The sequence below is a fragment of the Haliaeetus leucocephalus genome, unplaced genomic scaffold, assembly GCF_000737465.1.
Source record: "Haliaeetus leucocephalus isolate CR32 unplaced genomic scaffold, Haliaeetus_leucocephalus-4.0 Scaffold172, whole genome shotgun sequence".
In the NCBI taxonomy this organism is placed as follows: Eukaryota; Metazoa; Chordata; class Aves; order Accipitriformes; family Accipitridae; genus Haliaeetus; species Haliaeetus leucocephalus.
In genome coordinates, this window is record NW_010972608.1 from 204596 (window position 1) to 214471 (window position 9876).

General features: G+C 37.7%; 2 protein-coding genes across 2 annotated transcripts in view; both read right to left on the minus strand.

Annotated features, from left to right (window-relative positions):
* Positions 1–1326, minus strand: part of GPR88 (G protein-coupled receptor 88) — a 7545-nt gene extending 6219 nt beyond the window's left edge. Inside the window, exon 1 of the mRNA XM_010563638.1 lies at positions 4–1326. Within this exon, the coding sequence (XP_010561940.1) occupies positions 4–888 (885 nt within the window). The 5' untranslated portion in view covers positions 889–1326. The remainder of the gene's footprint in view (positions 1–3) is intronic.
* Positions 1327–5155: 3829 nt separating this feature from the next.
* The window catches only part of CDC14A (cell division cycle 14A), a 67336-nt gene continuing 62615 nt past the window's right edge, over positions 5156–9876 (minus strand). The window contains exon 16 of the mRNA XM_010563619.1: positions 5156–6420. Coding sequence (XP_010561921.1) covers positions 6407–6420 — 14 coding nt within the window. The 3' untranslated portion in view covers positions 5156–6406. The remainder of the gene's footprint in view (positions 6421–9876) is intronic.

The following is a 9876-nucleotide window of genomic DNA, read 5'->3' on the forward strand; positions in this document are numbered from 1 at the left end:
GGCCGAGAGGGAGCAGAGCAGCAGCCAGCTGGCGGCCTGCAGCGCCGGCGGCGCGGGCCGCAGGAAGAAGCCCAGGAGGCTCACCCACACCAGGGGCTGGGTGCCCAGGAGGAAGACGCAGCAGAGCAGCAGGACGGAGACGCTGCTGAGGCGGCGCTGGGCGCGGCGGGGCGGCGGCGGGGCGGCGGGGAAGGGCAGCTGGTGGAGGAGGTGGAAGTTGAGGACGCTGACCCGCTTGGCGCTGCCCCGCACCCGCCGCACGATGCCGAGGTAGCAGTGGAGCAGCAGCGCGGTCTGGCCCAGCACGGCCAGGGCGAGGAGCAGGGCGGTGTAGCGAGGGCTGCCGTCCGTCTGCCGCGGGGGCGGCTGCTGGGCAGAGCCCGGGGTCCAGAGCCCGGGCAGCAGCGGGACCAGGAGCAGGGCGAGGGCCCAGGAGAGCCCGATCATGCAGCCCGTGTGCCTCCGCTGGTAGAGGGCCTGGTACACGCTGGGCAGCTTGGTGATGAGCACGTACCTGTTGAAGGCCACCAGCAGGTGAGAGGCCAGGGAGACGGTGAGGCCGAGGCCGAGGAGCCCCCCTCGGAGCAGCCGGTACTCCGCCGAGCGAAGGGAGGAGGAGTTGAGAGGCAGCAGCCCCAGCACAGCCTCCTGGGGCATCCACAGGGCGCACACGCTTAGGTCTGCCGCACAGCCATTCACAATGAAGGCATTGCTGGTAGTCTGCAGCTTCTTGAAGGAGAAGACTAAATAGATGACCATCACATTGGATAAAGTCCCTGAGATAGCTAAGGCTGCATAGAGCAGCGACAGGAAGATGCGGGTCCCGGAGGAGTCCTCCCAGAGCAGCAGCAAAGGTGAGCTAGCACTCCAGGAAGAGGCGTTGGGCATCTCGCTGAATGCGGCTCAGTTCTGACTTCTCCCTGTAAATCCCATCCTTGTCTGGGTCAGAAGATCCTGCTGCAGGAGTCCCCCACCAAGCACAAGGAGGATGTGCAGCTGAGGGACTAAGGCAGGTTTCAGTCATACAAGCTGCAAGAAAGCACAGGTTGCAGTAACGATCCAGAGAACAGCAGTGTCCAAGGCAGGTAGGTAGCAAGAGATCCCACAGATTGTAGCTAGCGAAGGTGGGTCCATAGGGAGCAGATGGCTGTTAGCAGACCAGAGCACGACTGAGGATTCTGTAGCTGTGAAAATGCCAAAAGCAGCAGCACCTTGCAATCAGCAGCAGAAACGGCAGCAACTGATACAAAGCTTTGCAGTTTCTCCTGTGCCACAGTACGTACACTGTATATCATTCCAGGAAGATTCAGCCCTTCCACTCTTCATGAATTATTCAGCAGATTTTCAATTTGTTAAATCAAGAAGAAAAAAAACCACCAAACCCTATCATGCTCCAGAAATACTGCAGCTACACAGTCTGACTCTTTTTCTCTTTGCCTTACCAGTTTCCTGGTTCTAACCCATTTACACAACTTTCATTTGCAGTAAGCTTTCAAACCAGTATCAGTCACTTCTGTCTGAATTACAGTCCATTTACTGTAGAAACTGCTCTGCTAGCTACTTAAACTGATTTTTTTCTGATCTTATTTTTGTTAAGAGAAAGCACACCATGCTTCTGCAAGCTTAATTCTAGAACTGGTCTGTAACAATATACTTTTCAAATTAAATCTTTCAAACAAAATAGGTACACAGATCCTTGGTACGATAGTACTTTTTTGAGAAAGCTGGTCCTCAATCTAAATATTCTACATTTCTTCATAAAACTCAGCCTGTCTCAGGCCACAGGAAATCCTGCATCGCTAACCTGCCAGAGGTGAACGCAGGTGTCAGTAAGTACACAGATAAAACAGAATCAGCACAGCATTTGAAACAGTCTCACACCAAAATTCATTCAGAGCACAATTTCCCACAAAGGTGAATGACAGGTTCTTAGGCAGACTAAAAGCTGGTTGAAGAGTAGGGCTTAACAGTCCCTTCCCAACTGGAGGAGAGCTAGTAGTGGGATTCTCCCAGTAACTCTATAGTACTTTACTCAGACAGGGACAAAATGGTAACTGTCCTTACCCTGGACAAGATTTAGTAAGAAACTGAGTAAAAGAACTTGCATTTCCTCTCAAAAGCTTTCTGGAAAAGGAATGCTGATTAATTTTGTGGTGGCTTTAGGAAAAAAGCTGTTTTTGCAGGTGAGTTGTATGCAGGCTACAGAAGTAAGCAATCTCAGCTCATAAGGTATAATCTGTATATTGACCAAAGATATCTTTAGGAGATGTTTTTACATATTGTTAAACTCACAATGCTAACAAGTAACAATACCAAAATAATATATTAGGAGGTAGAGTTACAATTTACATTCTTTAAGATAATGAAGTTAATATGTGGTAAAATGGATTATTTTGTTGCAATACAGCACATCTTTTATTTGACAGAAAGGCTCATGTTTGCAATTGACAGGACTATTGATACAGATGTGGATTTGTTACAAACATGAATATCTGTGCTCTTTTTTAATTAATTAGATTACTCATGTGCTTAAAAACATACCTGAGTGATTTACTTGATCAGGCCCTTAATTACCATTTTTTTTTTGCCTGCTGCACTTTACAGTGTAGATCTAATCAAGTGTCAAACCTTTTGAGGCCTTTCATTGTTTAGCTGTCAGTAGAGAATAGTTATTATAGAAACTAAAATCCTCCTCTTTCTGCAGTACTGCAATTGAAAAATATTCTCTAAATCTGTAACAAGAAATATCTCCCTAACCAAAAACCTTCATAAAGCATACTTTAAAGAGATGATTAAGAGTTTCATAAGGCATTAGCCACAGAATCATAGGCCCAGTAGAGATCTCTAGATTTATTTAATCCATCCTTACATATTTATCAAACCTCTTTTTCAGGAACTCATGTGCTACAGCTTGTTCTCCCAGAACAAGATATATTTATATATGAAACAACAGAAATGGTAAAGTTCAAGGATAAGCGAACAGAGGATATGAAACAAACTTCAGGGCATTTCTTAAAAGCTACAAGGTTCTAAAGACCTCCCTGACCATTGTCATGGTTTAACCCCAGCCAGCAACTAAACACCACGCAGCCGCTCACTCACTCCCCCCCCCCATCCAGTGGGATGGGGGGGAAAATCAGGAAAGAAAGTAAAACTCATGGGTTGAGATAAGAACGGTTTAATAGAACAGAAGAGAACTAATAATGATAATGATAACACTAATAAAATGACAACAGTAGTAATAAAAGGATTGAAATGTACAAATGATGCGCAGTGCAATTGCTCACCACCCGCCAACTGACACCCAGCCAGTCCCCGAGCGGCGATTCCCCGCCCCCACTTCCCAGTTCCTAAACTAGATGGGACGTCCCATGGTATGGAATTCCCCGTTGGCCACTTTGGGTCAGCTGCCCTGGCTGTGTCCTGTGCCAACTTCTTGTGCCCCTCCAGCTTTCTCGCTGGCTGGGCATGAGAAGCTGAAAAATCCTTGACTTTAGTCTAAACACTACTTAGCAACAACTGAAAACATCAGTGTTATCAACATTCTTTGCATACTGAACTCAAAACATAGCACTGTACCAGCTACTAGGAAGACAGTTAACTCTATCCCAGCTGAAACCAGGACAACCTTTCACTGTCCCCAAATTTTTTGTTGTTGTTAAGAAGCTGACTGGTACAGAATAGTAGATATATTTATCATTCATTTTTAAGAACAAAAAAGATATTGTATATTAGGTAGCATTTACCTATTTCTTGTAAGAAATCAAAAGAAGTTAAGTCTAGAAAAAGGCTAAGGGAGAGGTTGATTCCTACATACTAGAAACTTTTAAGTTAGCTGTTCTTCCTTTATATTTACTCTACACATCCAAATCACCATCAATTAATTGAATGTAATGGCAGAAGCCTTTTATTGTGTTTTTAGATTAGACTGTCACTAGAATTTGGGCAGTTTCTAAAGCATCTGCTCTGTTGCTGGCTTTGCCATTCCTTTAGAGTAGCTGTATAACAGTTATATACTGTCCACAACATCTATTGCAGTACAGATTTATCTGACAGGAATATTAAGCACTGTGGATAAATAATCATGCAACACAACAAATTTGCTGAAAATCAGCAGCAGAGTTAATGTTAGAACCATTTGTGACTAGTTTTTAATTGAAGGAAGGATAAAAAGCTAAATGAAAGCATGATCTTTTAGGTTCTTATGGACAAAGACAGTGCTGTTAGTGAGACTAAGAAACCTGTTGCACATGCAAGACAAGGTGTATTACACCTTTAACAAGGGTCCTTGTCCAGGAAAAAAAAGTTTCCTCAATTCAGACACAGCTTTTAAATTATGTTATTTTGAAATACAACCTTTACATCATAATACCAACATGTTGATTAAATACTTGATGTTATAAAAAGCAAATACAAGAAGGTTAGCTAGAAAGATCGGTTATAAGAGATACCTATCATACTAATGTCTTTTTACAACATCATCTTATTTATAAATACACTACATACTTTAGAAGAAAGATGGTGAATTTGGAGAGCTACTCTTCAATTAGAGATCTAATATTAGTTTACATCAAAAGATCTAAGTTAGAAAAGCCAAGAAACAAGGAAGCTGGCTGATATAGGCATTTTATTATCAATTAGCTGTATGTATCTCTCTCTCTCTACATTTCAAAATTAAACAATATTTTATTAAGGAAAACTATTTATAACAAGTACATGACAAAATCCTTTATAAGAGGTAGAATTACCTTACCATTAATCTATAATTCATATACAGTATATTGTATATATATGCACACACATATGCTACTTTGTGTGTGTATATGTTACATATACACAGTTGTGAAAAAAGTACAGTATTTGCATGTAAATTTTCTTCAGTGATTTATATAGCTGCTCTCAGTATTGCTTATTAACACTTTCAGTACAACTTTCCATAGCAATTTGTGATCTGATCTTTTTAAAAAAAATAATGTGGCACTTAAGATTAACTTTAGTTGTAAAGCAAATGCAGGGCATTCACAGGTCTTCAGGAACAAAGACTGACAATTCAACCAAGTTTTATTTTAAAGTTTCCATAGATATCAGAAAAACTCATAGGTAACAAATCTGTTTTGGTTTTGTCTTCTAAATTAGTAGCAAATTGAGTCCTCAGAGCTGCTTACATTTTTTTGCTTACTATGCACTTGTAGATTCTGAAAATTTTACACGTGATTTCTAGTACTTCACTGTAACACCACTTCATTCTAAGTCTCACATTCCTGATCACACCTGATTAAACTATACCTTAAAGAGCATCTTCACTGACAAAAATACTCTGTGATACAGGAGGTTACATTAGCTGTATGTTTTAACAATAGTTTTCAAATTAAAAGGTTTATGAAGCGTCCAGTTGGTAAGTGAAAATTTAATATACTTCCAACATTTAGTGTGCTTTGCTAATGAAACTGTACACATACTGCCAACTGTAGGTTAAAAACATGTAAGTATGCAGCACTGCCAAATTCATTGTACATGCACATTCTTACCAACTTAAATTTGGTCTGCCTTCATTTTTGCAGTATATATTGCATAGCAAAATGTAACATTCTACATTGAAAAGAAAAGTTAAAACATTCCTTTAAGACAAATTGAAAGAAAGTGTTAATTGTACAATTGAATCATCAGATAAATTACTTTCTCTTTGCAGTGGAAGATGTAAGTTACATTACATCTCAACAAATATTTTCCCTTTATTTTTCTTTCATAGTGTTTCCTTATGAAACATTAGCAGCTGAAAGTGGAAAGCAGACTACATATCAAGTGCTTTCAGTTGATAGTGTAATAACTAGTTTCTCACTAGTTAGACTTCCATTAAGTTACCAGAAGACCAATTAGTGAGAAAGTAATTACATTGGGCTTTAAGCAATAATGATGGACCCATAACACAAGAAAAACATCTTGTTCATAAAAAGATTTTCATATCTTTGATAAACATGTAAAAATTCTTTAAAATACACATTTTTGTAGCAAAGTGAACACTAAATTAAAATATATTCTAATTTTTACATAATTTATATATATTGCATACCAAAATATTCTCTCAATACATATTTTAACACTGTACACAAGTTAATAAATGTCTTAATAAAACTCATTAGAAATATATTCAAGTTGTCTCAACATTAAAAATTTAAATCCGTATATAACATGGGGTAATAATTTCCATAAATTCAACATCAGTGCATCTGCAGTAGTCATTAACAAGAAATTTCTGCCTGTTAAGAAGTCTCCTGTTCGTGTTAAGGTTTTAATATGTCTTGTATTGAAGATTCCTCCTCTGAATGAGCAGCTTCCTTCCTTAAGTTCTTCGATTTTGAGGTCAACAGGTTTCACCAAAGCAGCAAGACTTTAGTACTGAACATACTCAGACTGAAGGGACTGTGCAGAGAAGAAAAAGTGATTAAAACTCACTGGGGAGGTTATATTTGCGTATAATGTGCATTTTGCACTTAAGGAGTAGAGGAGGGACAGGAGGGAGAAAAATAAACAGAGTTGGAGGGGTATCTGAATCTCTGCATAGGTAAACAAAGTAACATAGAAGAAACTCAAAAACTACATACAGTAAAGTCCAACCTTCCTGTATCTACACTTACTTTTCCAAACCAAATTCTAGAGATTCTTGAAGAAAGTGTTACAAGTCCTTTAAAACACCACCTTAAAACGATACCTTACAAACATGTTGGGAAAATATACAATTGCAGTTACTATAATTGAATTGTTTCCATTTATCCTGAATGAGATTCAAAGTGCTACTGTAAAAAATACAGCACTCTTTAGATGTTGATTCAGGTAATGACATAGGAAACATATACGGTGTAGCTAATTACTGAGAAAAAAGCTACAGCAGCACAATTATGCACATGAATAAATTTATGATTACTAAAATCAGATGAAAATGAAGCACTGCAAATGGTTCATCTGGATTAGCAAGCAGTCAGTATAATTAAGAGGAAAGCACAACCTGGTCTACTGTATTTATTTACATTTCTGGTTCTATTGAAGTCTAAGGTTTTATGATAAAGTGATTAATCAATTTAGACAGCATCCAAACATTTTATTACCTCCTATACAGATGTGTTCAGGAAGTCATTCTGATGAATAAAAAGTCTTATCTGAGAGAGCTCTTCACTGTACTAGTATGGTTATAAACAAACACCAAGTAAAAAAAACTAAACCATATTTTAAAACTGCATCAATTCATCAGAATTAGAGAACTACTGTAGAACAACATGAATCCCAAGAAAGCTTAGAACCCTGAAGTCTTCTCTTCCATTTTCCCACTATTCCTAACTAGTCACTATAGAAATGCTCTTTGGCATCCATAGTGAAAACTATTAATAGAAGTGCATAATAGATATGTAAACCTTTAGAGCTCTAACTAATATCACAAGCCCACTTTTTTTCTGTATCTTAAGTCTCAGTGTACATTTCCAAAGTTTTCTTTTAAATGCATTTTCGTATCTTGAAAATCTGAGACCATCTGGATATTCTTTCCTAGGTTGAAAAAGAAGGGCTGTCAGCATAGAAAGATTTGAATACCACTGACTAAAAAGGGTCTGTTTTTAGTACTGAATGGATTCAACAAGAAGGGTATAATTTAATAGAAAATACTTTACCATAAAACTAAACATGTAACAGGTATTTTTTCATTATAGGCTCAGAATCACCATGGAATACATAATCGTAGAAGCTTATTTTTACCCACTCTGTTCTCTAATAATCATTCTGGATTATTAGCTTTGGTGAGAGCATTTACTATATGTGTAAGAGTGAAGCAGAAGGAATAGCCACTCATTAACGAGCACTTGAAACTTCTGCTCTCTTAATGATCCTCAAAGCTTTCTCATTTTCAGATGTGTATTTTAACAGTCAGAAAGATGGTTACACTTAGAGCATTATTTGAAATGGATCCTTCAAAACTGATTTCTAAGTAAAGTTAATTAACAAACATTAAAAAATGCATGACGTTTAATTATATACTCTCATATGTTGTACAGTAATAGATTACTTTAAGCTTGGACAGATGAAAGATGACCAGAAAGCACTGTACACTTTTGGTGATATTGGGAACAGCTAGCATTAGTTGACAAAGAACTGTAACAGCAGCCCTTTACTTAGCAGACAGTAGTAACCAGGAATTCTACATCATAATTTAAATAAACAAATAAGCAAACCAGAAATTAAAGATTCTTAAGTTGAAACTAAAATTGTTAGGAATACAAGTTACAAAAATATGGAAAAAAATTAATAGCAACATATAAAAAAGAAAAAAATCCATGCAGCACAGATTGCTTGGAAACGAGATAGCATGTTCTGTTAATTTTCATTACAGATGGGTAGAGGCAGGATTTATTTTATTTATTTTCAAATTAAGAAGTATGTTTTTCAGTGTACTGCCACCCTCACCATAGCTCTACTTCACATAGCAATGATTTCTTCCTAATGTTTCAAAGCCTTTTCTGAATACAGGGAAGAACTAAATCTAAGCAGCATGTTTTCCAGATTAAGATTAATTGAGGTGACTTCCCATAAAGTTATTACTAAAAACATGGTGATAGCCATGACAACTGAGCTGTTGTAAAATATACAGACTAATTTTTGAGTCTCAAAAATTAAATTATAGCTGGGCAGGGTTGTTTGGTTTGTTTTGGGGTTTTTTTTTTTGCTCTTTTGCAGTTAAGTGATTTGTGCTTTTAAATCTCTTCATGTTGACCAAAGAGACTGACTGTAATATTTCAAAGCCTGTAATTGTGATATTTTTTTTTTTTTTTTAAATCTTTTGAGGAGTTTTCTATTTTAAAATTTACATCCCTACCTCCTATTTGCAGTGACTCGAAGTATGGCCTGTGATTCTGAAAGCTTTATTGAAAACAAAAAGCCCTAATCCACCTTTACAAGTCATATGCTGGTATTTAACAAAATCTTAATTAAAACAGAGGTAAGAATAGAAGGAAAAAACAAAGAAAATTGGCTGCTGAATTGCAATGATGAGAATATAAAATCAGTTGAGTAGATTTCTCAATGTGTACTCCTGCAGTGGTCCCATGCAGTGTCAAGCTTGACATTTTTTACCTAAGTATCAGACATTTAAACAAAGAATTAAGAATTAGATAGCTTCACTACAGTTAATGATATCTAATAAACTTCATGCTGAAGCAACTGCTTAGATCACTGTCAGCTTTCTTCTTCAACAGGTGGCATGGAAAGCCTCCTGGAAGAGAAAATAAGCCTCATATCCATCTGGGCACTAGAACCATATTCGCATGCATTCAACTTCAGGACCAAGTCAGCTCTGAGTTAACTTTTAAGACGGAACAACCCTATAGCATTTAGGGCTATTTGTTAGGACTTGAACACGCACTTTTCCGAGATAATTGCAAAAAGTAATTTAAGTTTTTGAATTGTGTGTCAATGCTCCCAAAGCATTGTTGCAGCAGAAGTGTTGCAGCAGGCAAGAATTACCGTGAATACACAGGTTCTACTAAAATAAATTAGGATATCTTAATAGAAAATGCATACACACTTGAAGTGATCCTTTGAGTCTGCTAAATTTACAGATCAGTAAGATGCACTAGTGTTTGTCTCTCTTTTTGCAAAGGCTGTCCTATATTCATTAATGATAAGTTCTTATTAAGAAAAAACTATTCTACAAGTATAAAGATCACATATATGAATTTTAAAATACTGCTACACTTATCAATTTTTTGAAAATTTTCCATCTTGCCAGTTTCCATGACTAGCTATAGAAGCAAAAGGTGACTCATCTTAAGACTACCCAGTCACATACTCCTCAATAAAAATACATGTTACAGAGTGATATTTGGATTTATAACT